Consider the following 24,829-nt stretch of genomic DNA (forward strand, 5'->3'; position numbering starts at 1 on the left):
AAATGATTGAAAAAAAAACAAGTTACCTGAAATTACAATGTACATTGATCTAATAATCATATTTGTGTAAGTTTTATGAACTAGAGACATGAAGAGATGATTTTTTTTTTATTTACAAAAAACATAGTTTTTTAAGAAAAAAAGTACTGCTATATTTTGGTTGCAAAAACGTACTAAATACGCCAAAAATGTACTGGTTGGCAGGTCTGCACTTGGTGCGCTAGTGCCCTTTGGTAAGGCATTTATCCTCATTACTAGGTCCCTCAGAAAGGACTTTAAGCTTTCGGTCCTATGGTTAATTGTTTATAAGCATTAATGCTTTCTTAGCAAGCAGGTAAAAAATTGCAAACATCCATCGACAGCATTTAAGTGCTCTATTACAGCAATGCTCGAAGTATTAAATAATAATATTCATTTATATAATAGCATTGCAAAAGGATGTGGGGGTGTTTCACAAAGATCTGAGAGTGACTATTCATTAATTTATTTTGACAAATAGCATCCCATGTAATGTTATTTTCATAACAAACAGTGGACAATTTTTTTCTATTGGCATGAATGTTCACAAAAAGACCGCTTTCTTTGCTAAAACCTGTACAAAAAGGCAATCAGTGAAGGAACAATATCATTTTCCTTTTTTTTAACAATTAATATATTTACATAATAGTCTATATTATATAGTTCATAAAATAGAACCAGCATCTTGGCGAAATGTAGATATAAAACAAAGTGCCGATATATATACATTGATCGTGAATTCATCCACTTTTCAACAAGAGGAATAATCATAACATGTTAATAAATGTTTCTGGTATTTCTGTAAGACTGTTTCTTTAATTCTTGTATTTCAATTATACATTTCCTTCAGTGAAAGTTTGAAGAGATTGGTTAAACCTTTAGTACAAACAGCAGCTGCCTACATAAGAACAAATAGTCATACCATACATAGCAGCCAGCATCAACAATTGCATGAAAATAAATACAGAGAGCACAGCCCCTTACGTCAATAAACATGTGAAATGGCTTGAGACAAGAAATGACACCCACATTAAGGTAACCTACTATTTTATAGCAATGAGAACATTCCCTTGGGGGCGAAACACTCGCTCCTATGACAAAGCAAAGGAACGTTTCCATTGCCAGCGTTACTGAACCTGATTGCCTTGGAATCGTCTGTACGGATGGAACTGGTTCCCTCCTCCCAAGTTGCCTCTTCCGTAGTTGTTGTTGCCGTACATGTCGGGGCCCCCTTCAACCGGTTGCCCGTACCCTTGTGGTGGTTGCTGTTGCTGTGGTGGCTGTGGTGGTGGTGGTTGCTGCTGCTGCTGTTGCTGAGGTGGACCAAAGTTCTGTCCTGGCATGTCGTTACCGAATTGTCCTGCAGGGGAAATTAAGGAGCTACTACAAGTCACACTTTCATTTTGAGCTTAAACAATCATAGCAGGTTGAAGTACTGGAGAATAGTGCACTGAATAGAGCAAAATGAAAAGGGAAAAAGGGAATTTATAAAAGTGCCATTTGCATCATGAACAATTAATCTTTCCTATTGACTCAGTGGTGTAATAAGACATAGTCGGTTATATAGGCAAAAATGTGTTTTGCACAAATGAGAAGTAGACAACATGGTAAAATGGTTTTGTGGTACTTATAGTTAGTGGCACAATGGGAAAAGGCCATATAGGATGAGACTAAATAGAATGAAGAGAGTGTGTACATACTACATAGAGTGGCAATTTACCACTATAACATTGCAGTAGCACGTTCAAAATAGCATATTCATTCAAGATTTTTGACTAGAGGGGGAGATTCTGGGACCCTTCAACCATTGTGAGATGGGTCCAATTTACCCAGCTCTTTTATCTATCAGGGGTAACTATACAAATAAACATCCTATCAAGCAAATTGGGTATATTCCAGTAAACATGAAGAAAAATTGTTGGGAAATCGCACATTCATATTTTATTCAATATATCAAATCTAAATGCAGATCTGAGAGAAAACACGTCAGAAGAATTATTCAGGATCATCAACAAAGGAAGCCTATTTAATATTGCAAAAAAAAATGAAATAAAAATAAGCCGGCATGTATATATTAGGGTGACTGTCACATTAAAAGTTAAGAGATTGAGCTTTTAAAGTCCATGTACAGTATCTTGAAGTACAAAACGATCAATTTGTTAGTTCTCTCAAAATTTAGTAATAAAATAGGAGGATACTCACAATGTTAAAAGGCCGGGTAGTTTAGGGATTCTGAAGTGGGGTAAATAAACAAATTACATGAAAATGAATCACAGCCATACACAAAGTTTGGGTTTTCAATTTCAATATTGAAACTTTCATACCTTGAAGAGTTAAAATTTGTTAGTAAAATGAAAATTTGGGAGGGCTATTTGCGGAATTTTAAAATCAATTCCAATGAAGAGGGCATATTACTGTACATGGCCTTTAAATTTGCAGGTCCATCAGTTTCTAGCAATATTCATACACAAAACAAAACAAAAGCATACTGAAAGGAAACATACATACTGTACATTCAAAAGAGCAATGTTTTTAAGTTGTAACATCTTGTTAAAAGTCTATGTTAGAAAACATTTTGGCAAATAAATATGTACATATATGGCATGTCTTACAAACATGGCCGTGCGCAGCAGGGGGGCAGTTGCCCCCCCCCCCATTTTTTTTTTTGAAAACTTACATATTTACAGAAAATTTTCACAAAATTCACCCAAAGTATGCAAGAAATCCTTCAATTCTACTTTAAAAGGGCAAATGCGACCCAATGACAAGCTCGGTCGCTTTGCTGCCTCACTTTTGAGTTTCTTCGAAAAAGTTTATGCGTGCTCCCCCTCACCCAGCAAAAAATTTCTGCGTACGGCCATGCTTACAAATGGGAAAGTTAAGCGAAAATAAAAATTTATGTACAAATATATGAATATGAATACACCTGCTTTAAAAGCACCAATAGTCAACAAAATATTTTAAGGGTTATTAAATGGAGATGAAGAAAGCGAAAATCAAATTCAAACTGAGAGTTGTGGGTTTGAATCCCAGCCATGGCATAATTTCTTTCAGCAAGAAATTGATTCACAATATGCTACACTCAACCCAGGTGAAGTAAATAGGTACCAGCAGGAAGAATTTTTTTAAAAAGCTGTTAGCACCGGAACTGGTAGCCTAGCATACATGTAGCAGGGTAAATATGGGAGCACTTCAAGCACCTAATAAGGTGGAAATGCACACAATATTGAATTATTAGTAGTAGTCCACAGATTGTATAGAAGTCCACTGTGAGCTCTGTGCTACCTTGATTAGAATATAATTTTCTGCTTAAATAGGTGTCATTGCTAGTATGTTCAATAAAAAAAATACTACAATTTAAAGTAATAATCACTTCTACAAGTCATTCCATTCACTATGATAAAAATATTACAATAATAATGATTGATAATAAAATTGGTAAAAACAGTAATAATGATAACAATATTACTCATAAAGCTACTACTCAAAATAAAAATCATAATAGATATAATAAGAGAAAAGTAATCAAATTAAAAAATTGAAAATGACTGTCAACAGCAATAAAAATAATGGACATTCATTTAATGGTCCACCAAACATGGCACTCACCGTACTCGAAAAATTACTCTGCTAATCTAGGCTATCTATTACAGTGCTTAAAGCATTCAAGGAATCTTTTTCCCGGCCAGTATCCATTTTCACCTGGGTCGAGAGTGGCAAGTGGGAAAATGTTTCTTGGCAAATAAAACTTGATGTACTGGAAGTACATGCAACATATACCAAATCAAAGTTACTTATATTGGGCCTTGTTGCACAAACCTAGCCAATTGCTTGTCCAGTTGATTTGTAAAATTGATCATGAATGCTGATCAATCGTACAAGTCAGTCCTGGGGCCCGTCTTACAAAGAGTTGCGATTGATCCGATCAATCGCAACTACGGAAAGCCAGCAAAGTCAACATATCCAATGCATGTTTGCTCAATTTTTTTCTAGATATAAATGTATATCCATGAATTCATTGATTTCTTGACAGTTCAGTGTGTTCTCCTTAGTTTACAAAGGACATTACGAGTTACGATTGATTGGATCAATCGTAACTCTTTGTAAAACGGGCCCTGCAATCATTGGCGAAGGTTAATGTTACAGGGCACTGGTGATCGGCAACGCATTAAAATATATTGTTGTTTTTGTGGGTTGGACTGACCTTGATTGTAGCCTTGTTGTTGTTGGTTGTAGTTCACTCGCTGAGGACCATACCCTGATGCTTCTTGGGGATAGTTACCCATTGAACCTAGTGTATCATCAAACAAACAAATAAAAAAAGAAACAATGATTTTACTCTTTAGGAGAGTTAAACCCAGACCTATAACCAGTACATGTCAGAACTATAAACCCCACATATGGATGTAGACGAGAGTTTTTTTTTAAAGATTCACAGAAGGAAATATGGAATTCAAGTGAAAGTTCCTCTCAATTATGAGGCAGGCAAAATGTGCATGATCAGTCAAACCCTCAAAAGTCCAAATAAATTTGATATTTTGACAGGTTAGCAAAGAGCAAACATTTTCCTAAATTTCGATAGCCCAGCCCGAAATTACTATTATGACTTCACACGTACATGTAGAGCCCAGCTGAGTTTGAAATACTATGGTATATTGGCCATGTGGTCAGGTGTGAGAGGCTGGGAAGGGAAGGAGACTGACATATAACAGTTGCAAAGAAACTAAATCTATTTTCAAGTCCCTGTATTAAACCTAAATCTTAGCACATAATCTTGGGTCTGATTTTTATTTATTTATGATTGACTGACTGATTTACTTATTTATTTACTCATTTAATCATTTACTTATTTATTTATTCATTTAATCATTTACTTATTCATTTATTTGTCTATTATTTACTTAGTTTATTTATTTATCTACCGTATTTATCACATATTATCTAAACAGGGTAATCCCATCAGTAGTCAAATATTGTTGTACTTGGGGCCCTGTATAACATAGAACAAAACAAAATACAAGCATAAAACAATACAAATGGAAAATACAAATCCTAAACATAAACAGATGGAAATGTCAGGTTTACATCTAATTACAGAAAATTGTATACGAGATTGAGAACAATAAACAAAACACATATAATTATAAACAATAATGCAGTGTGCCACATAACTTTTTAGAAGCACTTGCCCAGTCGGGCAAGTAAATCTTTAAATAGTTGGAATATACTTGCTCTAAATATTATTTCACTTGCCCGAAAATCCTTGAAAAAAAAGTTTTACCTCTTCAAAGGAAAGTTTTGCGGGTAAACCATTGACCCTTTTTCTCTCTTTTGACATGAACTGATCTACCTTGTTATTGCATTTCTTTTTCCAAAGTGATTTTATCTTGCCTGCCATGAACAAAAATAGGGTCAATATCATATCATATTGACCCCAATTTTGGTCATTCTACTGTGAAAATTTTGCTTGCCCAATATGGGCAAGTAGTTTTGGTCTTTACTTCAAATCACTTGCCCGACTCTAACTTTTACTTGCCCCGGGCAATCTGGCAAGTGCTTTAACATGTAGCACCCTAATGAATGTAATCCATCCCCACAATAAACTTAGGTTATGGGCCCTGACCAAGGAGAAATACAGACCTTGGTTTCCATATTGCTGTTGCTGCTGTTGTTGTTGTCCATACGGGTCCTGTTGAGATTGTCCATATCCACCTCCTCCATAATTACTATAGCCCTGTCCACCTACATGAATAATGATTCATACATATTATAAAGTCATAATAGGGAAGCTCCACTTCTGTTACATTTAGAGAAAGAGTTATTCCAATTACAAAAAATGTGCATCATTTGTTTTATATAATGGTTTGGCAGATATATAACTTGTTATGGAAAGTTTGTTTCTCAGGGCCCTCAAGCACTGCAGTTTGTTACCTGATGAGGCCACCCTGATTAAATAAATAAATAAACACTTTTCCTATTTGAACTTATTCCAGATAGTCAATGCTTTTGACGTACTGTGAGTTATGAACTGGATTTCCTCATAGAAATAATGCTATGTACACTGTGTGTCATACAAATAATGCACAGTTTGAGTGTATTGTGGCGATTGTGACAATATTTACAATATGTAACACGCAAAAGGCATTCGAGCCAAGTGATTTTAGCATAATGTTATTAATACCTGAAATGCCTGCATCATCACAAATCTAAAAATGTGCATCATTTGTTTTATATGGTTTGCCAGAATGAGCTTGTTATGGGAAAGTTTGTTTCTAAGATAACACAGACAAAGAGTATGGACTCATGGCCTTTTCTTTGAAAGAGCATGTATTTTAGACGGCATCTCAGTTTTCAAGTGATATGAGATAAATGATGCACCCAAAATGCAGTGCTGCACCTAAAACTGCAAGGCTAGTGTTGCATACATATAATTAAAGCATTAACTTGTGACCTGCATACACACTTTCTATTGGCTACATCATTGAACCTCTTTTTTACAAAGAACTCTAGAATATTGTAAAGAAAACATCAACAAGAACATTACATGGTAAAAACAGAAAAAGCCTAAATAGACTTTGGTTCAACACTTAAAATGAATACCAAATTAGAGAACAGCAACACGAACTTATAGTCAATTTTAAACAAGAAAAAAAAACAAAGTATAAGTCCTATCAGCCAGTCATTCTTCCCTTCTTCCACACTAATACCCTTTTCATATAGATGTGGATGCAAACTGGATGAAAGGTGTCAAGGACCAGGATAATTAAGATAACGAGTGCTACTGTGAGGACTACTAAATTCACACTCCATCTCAACTGCCATTGTACGTCACTCATTTCTTGCGCAACGCGGCACAAATATGTGTGCATATGAACAACCGAACAACAATACTGTGCGCCTTATCACTAGTGGTTACCATGACGATAATTTGCAATAAATAATACAGACTATTGATGTATTTAAAAACAAAATTGTTATTACCGATCCACATTCACAATGAATTATTTAAGGGTACAAAGTCAATGTAAATGGAATTTTCTTATCTTATTTATCAAGACATTATTACCTTAATATTCATCAGCTGAAATAAATAGATTTTAGCATAATAATGCCTGAAAAAGGTTCTGCAAGAATTTTGGTGAAAAAACATGAAAAACAAAAGGACGAAAAAGAAATGCACAAGAAATTCATTAAAAAAAAAAATCATAAGAAATTGATTTTCAAACCTAAATCTTCTTTTTTTACGCACAATTATTAGGAATGCTAAATATTTCCAACAAAATACTGTAAGTATTTTAGGAGCTTTATTGAGTGAATTAGAGCAAAAAGTATGATATATGTATAAATTAGTATAATAAATTCAGATAAACTAAAATATATTATTTCAGAAAATAAAAAAAGATATAGCAGCTGAGATCTTAAGGGGGAGATGGGTTGTTGATTCAACCACCCCTCTTTCCTGGCCCTAAGAAAAAACCAAAAAGCCCAACATGGTTAGGATGAATTAAGACTGTCTGAATTAAAACAACTTCTAACAATAATGTTACCATGGCGAAGATTTTTGGTTCCATAATTATCACCTCCTGCACTGGGCTTCCCTGTTGGATAGGACATTTTACAATCTGAACAAAATCAAACATTCTACGCAAACCTAGTTATAGGCAACAAATATTACAAAGCTTCCATATGGATTGACATAAAATAAGTGAAATTTTTTTTTGCAAAGTTCAATAAGAGAAATTCATAATTTCAATGAAAATTGATGCACAAGAAGCAATATAGCTTGGCACGTTTTGTATCAAGCTGAATGTTTTTGTTTTGATTCAAATGAAGGAATTAGCAATTAATTGGAAGAAATTAAAGTTGTCTAGTCAAGCAGAGCATGCAAGCTTATTCAAAAGAATTTGGGGCTGTTGATATATAGCTACATGTACATTTCTGCTAAATTGGTGACAAATAGTAATTTGCAACAGTAATATAGCTCTTTAAGTGCTGAATATTATTATCCAAGCTGTAACATAGCTACCAAAAGGGCACTTTTTACCAGACACCCATTTGCAACACCCGAGTTGAGCACAGCAAGTGTAGATCAATGCATCAAAGGAGGTTTGTACCGCAGCGGGTATCGAATTCCAAACCATGTGATCTACAGTCCGGAGACATAACCTCTAGACTACCACTCCTCTATCAAGCTGCCACACACACATGCAGCATTCTGAATCAATTTGAATCTAATCCAGTAGCAAGCCACCCCCACTCATCTTACCACCATAGTTATGTTGCTGCTGTGGCTGTTGTTGCTGCTGCTGCCCCGCATAACCTCCTCCTTGTTGACCGTATTGTGGTCCCCCCTGACCTTGTTGCCGGTAGCCGTTGTTGTACCCTTGTTGCTGGCCGCTGTACCCCTGGCCTGGGCCACCTCTCTGCTGAAATCCTCCTTGTTGCTGCTGCTGCCCAAATTGGCCTACAGCAAAGTAACAATGAAATATGTTTGTCACAAAGAATATTGTCAGACAAATTTGTCTTCTGCAAATTAGATTTATGGATTTCATAAGCTTAAAACAAAGTAACAGTCAGTGATTTTTTTCACAAAATGCTACCCAGTTTTAACCTCATAGTCATTGAAATCAATCACTGATATCAACTGAGACCCATTTCTTGTTTTACAAACATGGGTGATACTGGTATTCCCATAATATTGATTAATCAAACCCTGGGTCTATGGAATGCCAGTTACCCTCTCTTTCTTTCAGTAATTTTATCATTTTATTCCTGTGCAAAGCGAGTAAATAACGTCTAGAAATAAATCTACAATGAAATAAGAAATTTGTGAGTTTTAATGAATTCTTGAATCCTAAACCTTTGTGAATATTGAACTTTTATTACACTTAGTATTCTGCAGACGTGTGTGGTATTTTGTTTTTTTCACTTGAATGGGTTCACTTTATGGTATGGTTTTCATATAAAAATTATGGTTTATTGTAAATGAAAGGCCGACATGCCATGTTGTAAGGGTGAGGAAAATGTAATAATTCCCAAAAAGATTTTGATGGATAAATGTGCTAATGGTAAGAACCACCACAATAAGAGATATCTGTTGCATTTCACTACCCAAAGTTAAACCCCAAACTTAGTTTCAAGACAAGTGTTGTTGATGACTTTCATTGCATATGTTATAAGCTACCGCAAATCCTTGCCTCTGATTGGCTGTAAGCTCAATATTCAATGAAAATTACTGACACAACTTTTCATGAAATCCCCCCCCCTAAATACTGTTCACAGTGTCTCAACTATTAAGGCCTGGGATACTATAGAAATGATACCAAATCTTTATTAAAAGTACGATTTTCTTTTTTTTTAATCCAGCCTACCCATGGGTTGACCCATGTTCCACTGGCTGCCCCCTCCGAATCCACCAAAGCCTGGCTGTCCCCCTTGGTTCCAGCTACCGCCTCCTTGTGGGAAGCCTCCTCCACCCATAGGTCCTCCTGGTCCACCTGGCCCTCCGAACCCTCTGTTCATCTTCGGCTGGGCCTTTTTAATCTCCATCTAAAGGTTGGGCAAATGCATGAAAACACTGAATTAACAGGGAGATATCACTGAAGGAGCAGACTGGTTAATAAATGGTCTACCATGGAAGCGTTTCATGAAACAGGTTAATTTCTTATAAGCTACTGAAATCCTTGCATCTGATTGGCTAAGAGCGAAATTGCCATTGAAAATCACTGTTTGCTTCATGAAATTCCCCCCAACCAAGCAAGCCCCATTAACCCATTTTTACCATACACGTGTATGACCTAGAGAGCCCAAGGAAACTATATTGTGCCCAAGTTGAATACTAGTAAAATGACCTAGCTGCGTTTATCCTTTTCAGCATAAGATCTACATACAGCCAAAGGAGACTATTACGATATTGAGCCCCATCTCAAAGCCTTTAAATATGTTCAAACAAGAAAAATCAGCATCTTTATGTCAATTGAAGAAAAATGATTTGATTCTATTTTTCCATCAAATAACAAAAAATTTTAAGGCTAGTAAGATCATCCAAAAGTATTTGTAAATTTACTCCTGGGATTTTGCTTCTTTAATAATTCATTTCCAATTTAAATAATATGCTTATAAATGTGGCATGTTATGGTGTCAATTATGCACAAATACATATTAAATACTTTTTATCAATAAAGGAATTTTTAAATAAAGAAAAATTAAAGTAAAATTAATTTCTATTTTGCTTATCAACAGAAAAAGAAACATTCTCAATTATGAAATTCTAACAAATCAAACATGAAAGTATTATTCTGCATCTGAGATAATAATTATAAGGTGCAAAATTGCAAAATTTTAAATTAGTTGAAAATAAGTAAAACAAAACATATTCTTCTATATAAAAGAAAGAAAAACAGGATACAATTGAATCAATCAGCTTGATTGATTTAAAAGGACAAGAAATTAAAAAGTTAAATTTCAAAATAGATGAACTTTATGACAACGATAAGTGAATATTATATCAATATGTCATCAAAATGATGAAATTTGCATTTTTATGAAAAGTGTGAGTAGAATAGCACAGCCCAGTATCACAAGGGTTTGCAATCAATTGCAAAAGACCAATCACAGTCAGTATTGCATGCACACATGGTGCAGCACATACTCACTATCAATCGATTACTATTCTTGATTGGAAAATGCAATTGATCACAAATCTTCGTTTAACATGGCCCAGATGATCTGGATTTTGCAAGTTTTGTTCTCTCCATAATATATCTAAGCAATATAATCTTTAAATTGTAAGGAAATGAAAGAAGGAATGTATCATTGGATGGAATAGCTTATGAGGCCCACCCCCTTTAATAGTGAATGTGGTGACCCATCATTTGCTCCAGTGACATTTGCTCAGGACTGTTTTCTTTTATATCTCATGAAGCATAGCGATAGAGGGTTTCTGGTTAAGATTAAGGGCTACATGTTACATTCTAAGTTAAATTTCAAATGTACAGATTTCCATCAGAGCAAATATCACGGAACCGTAAATGTTGGCACTTAATACCAGAATATAGCAATCACTCAATAAACATACAATAAATGCAATAAATGACATAGCTAACACATAAGAATTCTTGATAATCTTAACACTTTAAAAGGGTTAGTTAAAAGTTGCTAGAGGCATACAAGGCATGGACAATGATTTGAAAATAAGTTGAAAGGAAAGCTGTGTTTTTAGGACAAGGTGGATGTTCAACTACATGTACAATACCCTAATTAAATAAGCCTTTTTTTTTAAGTTGAACGGTTTTGTGATCATGAGCTTTTACTATCTAAGCTTGTTATTCTGAAACTCGTGATGATATGCATCTATGAACTTTTTGAGCAATGTACATTTCATATTCGAGTTTACAACATCCACCTTGTCTTCATTTTAATATGAAATGGAATGCAAATTCTTTTAAAAATAAATTAAACTACTTGGAGCATGCCGAGAGTACAATTACTTTGTCCAATATGGTACTTAATTTATGTCTGGAGACTATAAGATTTTAGTTACACATTTTCATAACTAACATAATTGTATAAAGCACACATATACACTTCAAATTCTTTGAAGTTGGAGTACATACTTGTCCATAAAAAAGTGACAATAGCCCTAGTACACATACTGAAGTTAAAGTTACACTCTTTTTCACATGCATTAAGCAAATTCAGATTGTTATTTCTGTGATAAATACACACTTCAACTTAAAATGAGTACTGTGATGCAACTTACACTTACAGTGATAAGTTATTTGCTTATTCAATAAGTACTGCTTAAAATTACAGCTTACTTTGCTCCAAGTACTTTAACTTATCAATAACATTAGCTGCCCGGTGCCAGAATAAATTCGAACTCGCACATGCATATCACTCTCTCTCTCAACAGTTTGAATAATTGAAAATAAAAGATTAAAAAATAATGGCATCTAAGAAAAGAACACATTTTCTAATCTCTTCTGTGATTTGGCATAAGAATTTCTTAGTCTTTAGAAAAATGAAAGCTTAACGATTGATCAATCACTATGCCTGGTTGTATTATCCCTCAAGGGAAAAAAAGATAACCTCTACACTGCCCCACAAACCAGTCTTCACCACTCAAAACTTAAAACCCAATTTCTGTATGCCTCTACTTTACGTTATTCTCTCTCATCTCATACACATTGCAAAAGAAATAGTTAAGATAATAGCTTAAAACTCTACCGATTTTCCCTTCAGCTCCAGATGGCGTATTTGGACCAATTTCTCTACGGCTTCTTCACTATCCAACGTCACAAAGCCGAAGCCTAGAATACATGGTAGGTAGGTAGGTACGTAGATAGGTAGATACATGCCATTCCATAATAATGTAAACATTACGCTTACTGGTACAAGTACGAAGGCTCTATCATTTCTACAGTGCATGCAATCAAGGGTTTTTTCTTTGATATCATTCTGAACTTTCTTCTTTAATTAATAAAAGGCATATTCATATCCCTAAATGTATTCCATTCTAAATGAAATTTACTGCACACATACCAGCCGAGATTGAAATTTTTTGGCAGTACAATCACATCATGGTCACCTTAATGCCATCTTAATTTCAAATTATCTGCCACTACAAATCTTAATGGTGTTGTCTTCTTTGGAAAATGATTTTTGCGATGCACTGTAGAAAAAAGTATAAAGTCTTACTGCTTACTCTCCCAATACCTACATGAAAACAGAAAACTTAGGAAAGAATACATTACAGTTAAGATAATTAGAATAAAAATCTACTTTAATGACAAAATAAGAATAATGATAGCTCAATACAGTCAATCTTGTAAAAATCAACACTTGTTAAAATATCTAATCTAAGTACTCATAGAGCTGTTTCTCATTAAATTGTGACTTTATAAAATTCATGCTTAAATACCAGTGTGGTACCCATAACCTTGAATTTCTTAATTGATGACTGCACTGTAGAAATATTCTCCGGAGCAATACAGAGCAACTTGAAATTATACTTAAATCTTGATGAAAACTCCCCAGTTTTTAAGAATGTAAATCCCAAGTCCTTTTTCTCTGTTGCAATAACTTAACTCTAAGACTAATTTTCATAAAAGCCATTGGTTGATTCAAGGTTGACTGTATAGTTTTAAGAAGATCTCATATTCAAACTACAATCCAGCAAACACCTGTGAGAATACATTATATTCCAGATATCTTAGATTAATCTTATTCATATCTTTGAACTTTACATTTGGACAGTTTTCTATTCCATGCTCATTCAAATGGATTTTCATAAAACTAAGCCCTGACGGAATGGTTTGATGGTACGATAATTTTCACAATACACATTCAGTGCCTAGTAAACAGAAAAAAAAGAATATCCAAACTTTGATATTCCTCTTTCTACACCAAATTACCATTTTAATATAGTAGATAATATTCCATAATATAGTAGTAGGAGAGCAGTAATGAAATAAAAACAGTAAATTATTACTAAATTATGATTGAAAGAAATGTAATATGAAGGAACAACCTCTAAACCATCTCTGGGGCTGTTTCAAAAAACTATTTGTACGTTACAAATGACTTTGTGCATGACTGGTGAACCTTCTTGTGCTGCATGATCTATCCCTATGTAGTTTACTTCATATGTAAGAACATGTTCCAGTCACGCATAAAGTCACTCGTAACGTTACAATCAGCTTTATGAAACACCCGCCCTGGTGGTATCATTGATTCATTAGCCATTTTAATTCCTACTTCAGAGAGGGTAAAAACATGCAAATGGTTATGACACAGTACATGTACATTGCATTCTTACCAGAAAGTTTTACTTCTGGGATCATAGTCATTAATAACTTTAGAAAAAAGTCTCCCAACATACCTCTGTGCTTTCCTGTGGCATTGTCTGTCATAATGTGCACATCTTCTACCTGAAAGTAAAAAAAAGTATTGAAAAGGAAATAAAAACAGTCATAGCTATTCAAGAGTATGTAAATAATATATACACATCATTGACACACAACAATCCAACACTGCAAGTCCATAAATAGGGACGGAGGATTGCAAAACTTATCTTTAACAAGTTGAGCCCCCCTGGCAGTCTCGCCTGCATTACGTGATTCAATATAGCAGCAGTGCTGACTTTGAAAATTATGAAATGATTATTAAAAAAACCTCACAATTCATATAATAAAATAATACTATATATGTTCACTGACCCTAAATGACATTTGACCTTAATTATTTGACCTAAGACTTGTGCAAGATGATCCGTGATATTTGATTACCCCTATCTTCACATTTCAAAGTTATGAAGGCAATTCAATGATTACCCCCAACATTGCCGAAGTTCATTGACCTTAAATATTTGACTTGGGTCATGTGACTTGAAACTCGCGCAGGATGTTCAGTGATATTTTATTACTTGTATGTCCATGTTTTATGAACTAGATACATAAACTTTAAAAGCTATGGTAATTCAACAAGTACCCCAACATGACCAAATTTCATTAACCATAAGTGACCATGTGACCTGAAATGCATACAGGATGTTCGATGATACTTGATTACTTTTATGTCCAAGTTTTATGAACTAGACCAATAAACTTTTAAAGTTATAGGCCTAATGGTAATTCAACAAATACCCTCAATTTGGCCAAATTTCATAGACCATAAATGACCTTTGACCTTATTCATGTGACCTGAAACTTGCACAGGATGTTCAGTGATACTTGATTTCTCTTATGTCCAAGTTCCATGAATCAGATCCATAAACTTTCAAAGTTATGATGGTAATTCAACAGATACCCCCAATTTGGCCAAAGTTCATTGACCCTAAATGACCTTTGACCTTGGTCATGTGACATGAAACTCAAGCAGGATGTTCAGTAATACTTGATTAACCTTATGTCCAAGTTTCATGAACTAGGTCCATATATTTTCTAAGTTTTGATTACTTTTCAAAAACTTAACCTTGGGTTAAGATTTTGATGTTGATTGTCCCATCATAGTCTTAAGTTCATTGACCTCAAATGACCTTTGACCTTGGTCATGTGACCTGAAAATCAGGCAGGGTATTCAGTAACACTTTATTACCCTCATGTCCAAGTTTCATGAATTAGGTCCAAGTACTCTCTAAGTTATGCTGTCATTTCAAAAACTTAACTTTCTGTTAAAATTTGGTGTTGACGCCGCCGCGCCGCCATCGGAAAAGCGGCGCCTATAGTCTCACTCTGCTATATTTGCAGGTGAGACAAAAATGGAAATAGACAAAAGCTCATTTTATCCATCACAGACTGATCACCTTCCTGACGTAAAGGTCGGAATGGAAGAAATAAGCGAGAGTGGCGGCCGCTACAGTACGTTATTCTAGTCACCTGCTCTATGGAATTTCTGCATCCAGCTATGTAAGGCATGCTTACATACACTGTAATATCTTGCTTTGAAACTTGCCTATCATATAATACTAGTAATGACAGAAAAGGTTGTTTGACCAAAACTGCCCATGAGATAAATACAAACTGGTCTATTATTACCCAACACCCCCCCCAAAAAAAAAATCACAATCCTGTTTCTCACCATTCCAAAGGGTTTGAAGACATCATAAAGATCCTGCTTGCCTGCCTGCTGTGAGATACCCCCAACAAAGATCTTCTTGGTTCTGTTATCGTCAGGTATGCCACCTCTTGGTCTAGATCCTCGGGCATTGCAAGGTTTTGTGTCCAGCTGCAAAACAGAGAGGAAACCAGTAAGGGTAATGTTTACCACTACATGAAAATTTTGAAAATTCCACACACTAATCAAATGACCAACTTCAACCCCGGGTTTAGCACTAAAACCTACCCTAAACCTAACATAAAACCTAATTGTATCCCTGACCTACATCTTAGATAAGATCAAACCCGCAACAATTGTCGCAGTCTGAGCAAATGTTGTGTCACCAAAATTTTTAGGAAATCTATCTACAGGTGAATCAGCTCCAGTCGACCCTCTTATGACCACAATATTCTGTTTGATTTTGGAGAAATTTTACTTAGAGGGCATAACTATTGCATGATTGGCTTTTTCTGGGGCCCTTTAAATGCAACTCAAAAGTCAAGTCAGTTGCTTTGATTTCTAGTGTTGCTTTCTGCAAAAGGCACCAGGTTGAAAATTGCAAACATATTTCTTACAGTATCACACTCTTGCTAATTTTAGAAACATTTTGAATTGTAATATTTTAAAGCAGCTATTACTTCAGTTACCTAAAAGCTCTCTAAACTCTTTCCCTGACACAGCAACAAGGGCATTTCAAGAAGTTTCATTAGTTCACTAGAAAATGCATAGGCCTAATGAAAAATACCTTGGCCCATATTCACAAAACCTGAAGAAATCTAATTATCCTAATTGCACAAAAGTCCATATTATACAATTTTTGGTGATTCCTAAACTTTTAGGCCGGTATTCTGAAGTTGGGTTTAAATCAAACCCTGGTTTAAAGTAATGTTGTAAGTTAGAGCAATTACGGGATCGGAGTTCGGTTCGGAAGTTTTGCTCCTAAAATCGGAATCGGTTCGGATATCGGATCGGAAGATATTCAAAAACAAAAAAATACATTAAAATTTGTATGTGGCCGGCGCGTGGACAAATGCGGCACGCTACACTGATGGCAGAATTTGTTTTGATCTCCGACAAAAGCGGAGGAAGAAGATGATGAGTTGTTTTGATCTCCGACATAATCGGAGGAAGGAAAATAAGATAATGACGTTCCAGCGCGCGACACTACCGCCGATCAACGATAGGCCTCTTCACTACAACATCGTGGTGATGGCGGAGGTAATCGTAAACTCTTAAAGGTCGCATGACCTCCCGAAAAAGACGCATTATTATCCACAGTTGTTTACCATGATATTCACCTTCTCTACAACATCGTAGTGATGGCGGAGGTAATCGTAATCTCAAAAAGGTCGCATGACCTCCCGAAAAAGACGCATTATTATCAAAGAGTTGTTACCGTGATATTCACCTTCTCTTCAACATCGAAGTGATATGTTGTAGAGAAGGTGAATATCATGGTAAACAACTCTGGATAATAATGCGTTTTTTTCGGGAGGTCATGCGACCTTTAAGAGTTTACGATTACCTCCGCCATCACTACGATGTTGTAGAGAAGGTGAATATCATGGTAAACAACTCTGAGTTTACGATTACCTCCGCCATCACTACGATGTTGTAGAGAAGGTGAATATCATGGTAAACAACTCTGGATAATAATGCGTCTTTTTTGGGAGGTCATGCGACCTTTATGAGATTACGATTACCTCCGCCATCACTACGACGTTGTAGAGAAGGTGAATATCATGGTAAACAACTCTGGATAATAATGCGTCTTTTTCGGGAGGTCATGCGACCTTCAAGAGTTTACGATTACCTCCGCCATCACTACGATGTTGTAGAGAAGGTGAATATCACGGTAAACAACTCTGGATAATAATGCGTCTTTTTCGGGAGGTCATGCGACCTTTATGAGATTACGATTACCTCCGCCATCACTACGATGTTGTAGAGAAGGTGAATATCACGGTAAACAACTCTTGATAATAATGCGTCTTTTTTGGGAGGTAATGCGACCTTTAAGAGTTTACGATTACCTCCGCCATCACTACGATTTTGTAGAGAAGGTGAATATCACGGTAAACGCATTATTATCCAGAGTTGTTTAACATGATATTCACCTTCTCTACAACATCGTAGTGATGGCGGAGGTAATCGTAATCTCATAAAGGTCGCATGACCTCCCAAAAAAGACGCATTATTATCTAGAGTTGTTTACCGTGATATTCACCTTCTCTACAACATCGTAGTGATGGCGGAGGTAATCGTAATCTCATAAAGGTCGCATGACCTCCCAAAAAAGACGCATTATTATCTAGAGTTGTTTACCGTGATATTCACCTTCTCTACAACATCGTAGTGATGGCGGAGGTAATCGTAATCTCATAAAGGTCGCATGACCTCCCGAAAAAGACGCATTATTATCAAGAGTTGTTTACCGTGATATTCACCTTCTCTACAACATCGTAGTGATGGCGGAGGTAATCGTAATCTCATAAAGGTCGCATGACCTCCCGAAAAAGACGCATTATTATCAAGAGTTGTTTACCGTGATATTCACCTTCTCTACAACATCGTAGTGATGGCGGAGGTAATCGTAATCTCATAAAGGTCGCATGACCTCCCGAAAAAGACGCATTATTATCAAGAGTTGTTTACCGTGATATTCACCTTCTCTACAACATCGTAGTGATGGTGGAGGTAATCGTAAACTCTTAAAGGTCGCATGACCTCCCGAAAAAGACGCATTATTATCAAGAGTTGTTTACCGTGATATTCACCTTCTCTACAACATCGTAGTGATGGCGGAGGTAATCGTAAACTCTTAAAGGTCGCATGACCTCCCGAAAAAGACGCATTATTATCAAGAGTTGTTTACCGTGATATTCACCTTCTCTACAACATCGTAGTGATGGCGGAGGTAATCGTAAACTCTTAAAGGTCGCATGACCTCCCGAAAAAGACGCATTATTATCCAGATTGGTTAACCATGATATTCACCTTCTCTACAACATAGTGAGGTAATCGTAATCTCATAAAGGTCGCATGACCTCCCGAAAAAGACGCATTATTATCCAGAGTTGTTCACCATGATATTTACCTTCTCTACAACATCGTAGTGATAGCGGAGGTAATCGTAAACTCTTAGAGGACGTATAGTCAGATAGTCGTAAATATTACCTCGCATGTCAGCGTGTTCAACTAAATCTTATTTGCCTCCGCTTAAGATCAAAACATATCGTCTTTTCGTTGTTTTTCTTCCTCCATTTTTGTCGGAGATCAAAACAAATTATCACCAATTATCATCATTATCGTTTTGTTCTTCCCCGATTATGTCGGAGATCAAAACAAATCATAATCTTCTTCTCTACCTGCCTTTCCGCTAATATCACAGATAAAAACAAATCATAATTTTCTTCCCCTTTATCTTCTTTTCCTTCCACCGCTTTTGTCTGAGATCTAAACAAATCACCAGCGCATTTTGACGGCAAACATGTCGCCACGTGGTTTTTTTTTTTTGTCTTGTTATGTTTTGGTTTTTCCGATCCGATTTTTTCCCCACTGGTCGAAAATCGGAGTTCGGAAAAATGTAGAAAAAAGGGGAAAATCGGATCGGGAATTGGAATAAAAATCGGTTACAGCATTAGTATAAAGTTGCGGTTAAACTACAGAGAGCCAATTGGGGCAAAAAACCCTAACAGTACACATCCAATTTATTAACTCATTTGACACTAGTTTTGTCCATGATTGTCTCTGAATGATACCTGAAGTATTTTTCTTCACTATGAAAGCAAAAGGAAACTAAATAGTCAACATAAGAAATATTCAAAATAACAAGAAATTTTTAATCATGGCTCCCCATAATTTTAGTACAGGGTTAGACTGAGGTCTATTAAGTTAAACCTGCCTTCAGAATACGGGCCATAAGGATTAATATGGGCCCAAAGGTCCAAAACATTTATGGATTAGACTAGAGTAAAAGTAAACTAGTTGGACACGGAACTGACCTCTTTGCCATCAAGTTTATGCTGGCCTTTCTTTAAAATGACATCATCTGCACAGCGTGGATCATCATATTTCACAAAGCCATAGCCCTTATTCATGCCATTGTTGTTGTCCTTATCCATCATCAAAACGATATCGTTGATCTTTCCAAATGACTCAAAATATGCCCGGAATGCATCTAAAGATTTTTGAAATGAGATATTTTCTTCTGATAAATATACAATATTTTTTATGTTTCAATTTCTGTGAACCGGTAGCTTACAATTTGAAATGTATTTGTTTCTGTTGAATAATTTCTAAACAATAATGGAAACAAAGCAATATTTATATGCTGTCACCACTTATCTTTATCTTATGAACTTCATGGTAAAAAAATATATAAAGATTATGAACAGGAAGGGAATGTCCCAATTAACATATATTTTAAATGCCTGAATAGAAAATTTGTTGTAGACCATGGAGCAATTAATGAAACATGGGTTGGTGAGTTTCACTATTTTGCTCACAGCCATTGAGATGCAAGGATTTGAGCACCCCATGAAACAAATAGTCCAATCCAATGACAAACAGTTTAATGAAATCCTCCCTGGATTTTTTTTTTACATCTAGCTTCAAATCAGTGTCAGTTTGCCATCACACGATCATACAATGTAGCTGCAAGGGTCATGATCGTTATATTAAATTTCTGACGTCACCTGGAATTCACTTTTAGTCATTAGGTGGCAACATTTACCAGGGTCTCGTACAATAAATTAAATGCTATAATCTTATTGGTAATTACTACTAGGTGGTTCGTAACCACTAGTCTCGCCTGATTTCATGGTCAATGAAAGATGTACATGTAATATGATTCTTTGACCCTGAGATGACCTTTGACATCATCCTCAACAGCACACGTGTGGTATTATCCAAGGATCAAATTTGCACCAAGTGTGAACATAACTGATGAAGATAAAGAGATGAGAGCAAGTTGAACAAAAAATTGAAAAAAAAGGACTAACATCTTCAGATGACTTCACATCATGGCCTTTTGACCCCCAGATGACCTTGACCCCATCATTCTCATGAGGTCACATGTGGTATTACTTAAGGATCATATGTACCAAGTATGAAACATATTTGATGAAAAAAAAAATAAAATGAGAGCAAGTTTAAAAAAACTTTTATATTTCCGAACAGACCAACACGAAAAGTGATTACATGTACATGTACTAGGTCTCTGCCGAACTTCATTCAGGCGAGACAAAAATATGATCACAACCATCACTGTTGTGTTGAAACTTGGAATCTAAGTGTGATTTTGTTTAGATGCATGAAATAAATTGCAAAATAACCCCCCCCCTTCCCCTATCGGGTCCATCCCAACACAAAGTACCAGATACGCTAACTGTTCTTGGATTCACTTACCTATAGTAGTTTCCCGGTTCACGCCACCAACAAATATTTTTCTAAAAGAAGGTATAAAAAGATAATTTGGTTAAATCATATGATGGAATTCAGATAAATGAATTCAGAGTTTTTGTATAATTATGATTGGTAGTCATGTCTGCTCATATAAAACACATACACTGACATAGCAAAACTCAAGTTGGTTTAGCTGCTGAGTGCTTACTAATTAGTCATGTATCGTTCATTCAACAAAATTCAAATATTTGATCAAGTTCATCAACCCCACTCAAAACATCAAAACTGGAGAAAAAATTTTGACTTTGAAAAGTGAAAAGTAAATACACTGTAGTGCCCATGATGTCATGACAATATGTCCCAGGGGGGCCAGTCAAATATATTGCTGTACACATGCGTGGCCAAATTATTTCCAAACACCCCCTAACCAGTTTTTCGCAGGCTTTATTTACACATTTTGGCCCCTAACAAGTTGCCGCCAGAATATGACCCCGGGTAAAAAGCTTGGGGGGAAAAACATATCCTCATCATGTTTGGCTAATCTGGAAAAAGAGCTTTGGAAAAAAATACCTACATATATTTGACCCTGCGATTGACCATCTGTATTACATGCCCTCATATAGATTTATAGATGAATAAGACGACATGATCTAGAATCTACCGTCAATATACAGTAGAGCCTAAAGGTGCATGGCCAATATGCAATAAGCATATAGTATTAAAAAATGCTCATTCCACATGTTCAGGGAGGAATTAATCATCATTCTACTTGACATTGAGAAGATTAGAATATTTTTTATTTCATATATTGAAATACAAAAGAAATAGTGAGTGGATGACATTATCAGTCTCCTCATTTGCATACAGACTAGGATGTGCATCTGTAACTGTTTTGTGGAATTAAGCGAAACTTTAAAATGTCATAACTTTCTTATTTTACATCCAATTTTGATGAAATTTTCAGTGTTGTGCTTGTTGGATTTTTCTCTTCATATTCAAATAAATTATTTTTTTTTTTGGGGGGGGACTTGTCCTATAAGTGAAATAAACAAAAAGTAATAATGTTGTTCACACGTGACACCACAAACTGGACCCTCAAAAAAAAGGAAAAGTTAGACCTTTATGTTGCGTTCATTCTCGGTATCGATCAGCCATTTTGGTTTCAATTTTGACAGAAAAACAAACGAGACAGAACTTTTCCTTTTTTGTGGGTCCAGTTTGTGCCTCGATGTCAGGTTTCTGTGACTGTGTCATGATAGACCGGGGGGGGGGTCACTCTCCACATGGACTGCTACCCACCCATGTCCGACAACCTCAGAAATGCACCCTAAACGGCGTAACTAAAATAACTAAATTTGCAATTGCAACCCTAAATGGCGATAGACCTTCATCCATTATAATCAAGTAAGTGCAAGTAAGCACGCGTTTGTAACGTTGGCGAAGAACAATCACAGGAAACAAGATTGCAGTGTAAACATCGGGCAAGTCTCTTTTTCAATTTCACAAACAATATTTTTCTCATTTTTTTGATGAATTCTTGTTAAAAAATAACGAGAGCGTAGAAATGTCGGAAATGAAGTTTTATCGCCTTTACATTATTTAGGGCTAGATCTTTTAGAAGGAAAGTAGAAATCTCAGACAGGGGTGACAGTTTCAGGTTTTGGCAACTCACACATTGTACGAGGTTAGTATGTACTAACCTCGTACAATAGACCGTGTTTGACCCTGGATTTCGAAGTAGTCGGCAAACATCGCTTCATTGCTGAAGTAATATTTGCCGAAGCTCCTTCTCGCTACGCACCGGGGCTCTTGCCGGTAAGTAGCAAGAGTTTGTTGAATATAAAAATAATAATAAAATAATAATCCGATAAAAAAAGCACATTTTGCTTACCTCGGCCTCGAAAGTGACTTCGCTTGTCTCTTCCACGGAAATACAAGGAAGCCCGTTGGTGGCGCTAATAATTTCACAACCTTGATTCAGCTCCTCGGTAATTTTATAACTGTATCTAAATTCTTTGAATGCGCAATCCTCATGATTAATTTACTAATTATGGGCACCAATTAATGAAATGCCTTCAAAAAACATAATTAATGATTAAAATTTGGTGATGATAACACTCATTTGCATTAATTTAAAAAGATGACTGATAAAAAAAAATGAAAATAATATACGTGCCTGGAAAGAAACCAGCAGTACAAGCTTTGACGAACGTCAATAATACGTTTACCAAAGTCTATACAATGAAAAGATTGGACACTTCACGGACTTTGCGTAATGCCTTGCGTCGATATGCGTGTAAAATAGTGTAGGTGCCTATTCTTTCCCTTGTCGTGTCTTTGATATGAATATAAATCGCGCGCCCTCTTCAGGAGAAAATTGATATCAACGCTGACTGATTTCTATCTCCGTAAAATCTTCACTAAAGATCAAGAAAATATACATATTTTTAGAAAGAAACTTCAAGGACAAGTCACGGAAGGATCTAAATGATTCGGTAAGTGTCATAGCAGGATGTGGAATATTTATTTATACATAATATTTTATGTGGGCAAAACTTCCAAAAGCCCACTGTATTTTCGAAGTGTAGTGGTGTGTCGCGTGCGTATGACTGATAATCCTTCGCTCGCGAGACGATATGAACCCATGGGTGGTTTTGGCGTCCTCCGTGTACGGTGTAGGTGAATGAGAAGGAAGACCTGGCTTCATTGAGAGTAAGTAAGCCTATGTTAGTAAATGATTTTTCAGCATTATCGTGATATAGGGAACCACCGTTCACTTCATACAGCAGCGCTTTATTCAGTCACACGCACGGTTCCCTATTTGACTTTTGAGTATTTCCACCTCCATTCACTTTGTACACAAGTGCGCGTACACAAATCTACGAGTGGTTCCCAAAACCACGATTTGGCCGATTTTTCCTCTCAAGAAGCCGCCTGGCTAGGGAGGCGTAAGAGAGAACAAGGTTATATCATAACCTTGTTCATAGAATGAGTGCCCCCCCCCCCATGACTGCACACAATTCACAAACATCTGAACAGCTACACAATGCAGTCCCACTCGTTGTGTTTCTTGCCCTTTTTAAAAAGTTCAGCCATTTCAAATTTTCACTTTTCAGCCTCACGCATACCGGCATTTGCCGAGTTTTCGCGTTTCTTACCCCACTTCTTCGCCCATTCTCTTCCCAATGTTAGTTGGAGGATTAAGGACAATGTTCATCAGTCTCCTTGACGCGACACTGAATCGGCTTGTTCAAACACCTTTTGGAAAAGAAAACAAAATTCCTACGAGTTCACGAACACATCGACGACGTGGAAAGGTGACGGGTTTCTGCGCCAGCTGTAATGTGTACGTACGTAAAGAAATGTGCGATCGGCGCGGCGCATGGATATGCATGCATCGCTGATCATCACGCCTTCACTTCACGGCCCCTCCCCCTCCTCTAGGCTCTAGTCCCACCGTACCCGTACCAGGGTACGGTGCGGTGGTGGGGGCAGGTCCCGGGGCAGGTGGTGGGTACCTACCACAATGACCTACCACCACCACCACCTAGTCTGCTGTGCAAACCCTTCACTCGAATTAATAGGGGATAGAGGTATGAACGTGCAGCCTACTCATATGCCTTGTGTACCTGTGTAGTGAATTGAAATCCCTGAGCATAATGTGCTAGTCTTTGAATGGACACACTGTTGATGCAAGGTTTCATGCAAGGTCTGTGCCTGCATACCACCTGCCCAGTATACATCTCCATCTATTCCCCCTCTCTCTCTCTATATAGGCCTATCGTTCTCTATGAGGATTTTCAAAGTT

At 36.3% G+C, this 24,829-nt stretch overlaps 1 protein-coding gene across 3 annotated transcripts; it reads right to left on the reverse strand.

Annotated features, from left to right (window-relative positions):
• Nucleotides 1-259: 259 nt before the first annotated feature.
• LOC121415849 (heterogeneous nuclear ribonucleoproteins A2/B1-like) lies at nucleotides 260-24,351 on the reverse strand. Of its 3 annotated transcripts, XM_041609214.1 has the most exons (13): nucleotides 24,180-24,350; nucleotides 21,025-21,065; nucleotides 19,620-19,795; nucleotides 15,598-15,744; nucleotides 13,901-13,949; nucleotides 12,247-12,329; nucleotides 9,390-9,567; nucleotides 8,285-8,482; nucleotides 7,566-7,616; nucleotides 5,659-5,760; nucleotides 4,223-4,309; nucleotides 2,221-2,250; nucleotides 1,321-1,378 (listed from the first exon to the last, which is right to left on the reverse strand). In XM_041609214.1, exons 1-12 carry the CDS (start codon nucleotides 24,236-24,238, stop codon nucleotides 2,225-2,227), a joined length of 1,197 nt encoding a protein of 398 aa, XP_041465148.1. In that variant the 5' UTR covers nucleotides 24,239-24,350; the 3' UTR covers nucleotides 1,321-1,378; nucleotides 2,221-2,224. The 3 variants fall into 3 exon arrangements, with proteins under 3 accessions (XP_041465146.1, XP_041465147.1, XP_041465148.1); XM_041609212.1 differs by lacking the exon at nucleotides 2,221-2,250 and having other exon boundaries at nucleotides 260-1,378; nucleotides 24,180-24,351; XM_041609213.1 differs by lacking the exons at nucleotides 2,221-2,250; nucleotides 7,566-7,616 and having other exon boundaries at nucleotides 260-1,378.
• Nucleotides 24,352-24,829: the final 478 nt, after the last annotated feature.

The sequence above is a fragment of the Lytechinus variegatus genome, chromosome 5 (assembly GCF_018143015.1).
Source record: "Lytechinus variegatus isolate NC3 chromosome 5, Lvar_3.0, whole genome shotgun sequence".
NCBI lineage: Eukaryota > Metazoa > Echinodermata > Echinoidea > Temnopleuroida > Toxopneustidae > Lytechinus > Lytechinus variegatus.

Bases quoted from the DNA above. Each gene is read 5' to 3' on its own strand.
- LOC121415849 (XM_041609212.1), bottom strand. From the start codon at position 24,238: ATGAACATTGTCCTTAATCCTCCAACTAACATTGGGAAGAGAATGGGC. The intron at 5,761-7,565 runs GTAACATTATTG...TTATTCATGTAG, and splicing joins AACCAAAAATCTTCGCCATG to GTGGACAGGGCTATAGTAAT. The intron at 1,379-4,222 runs GTCAGTCCAACC...TTTCCCCTGCAG, and splicing joins ACAACAAGGCTACAATCAAG to GACAATTCGGTAACGACATG.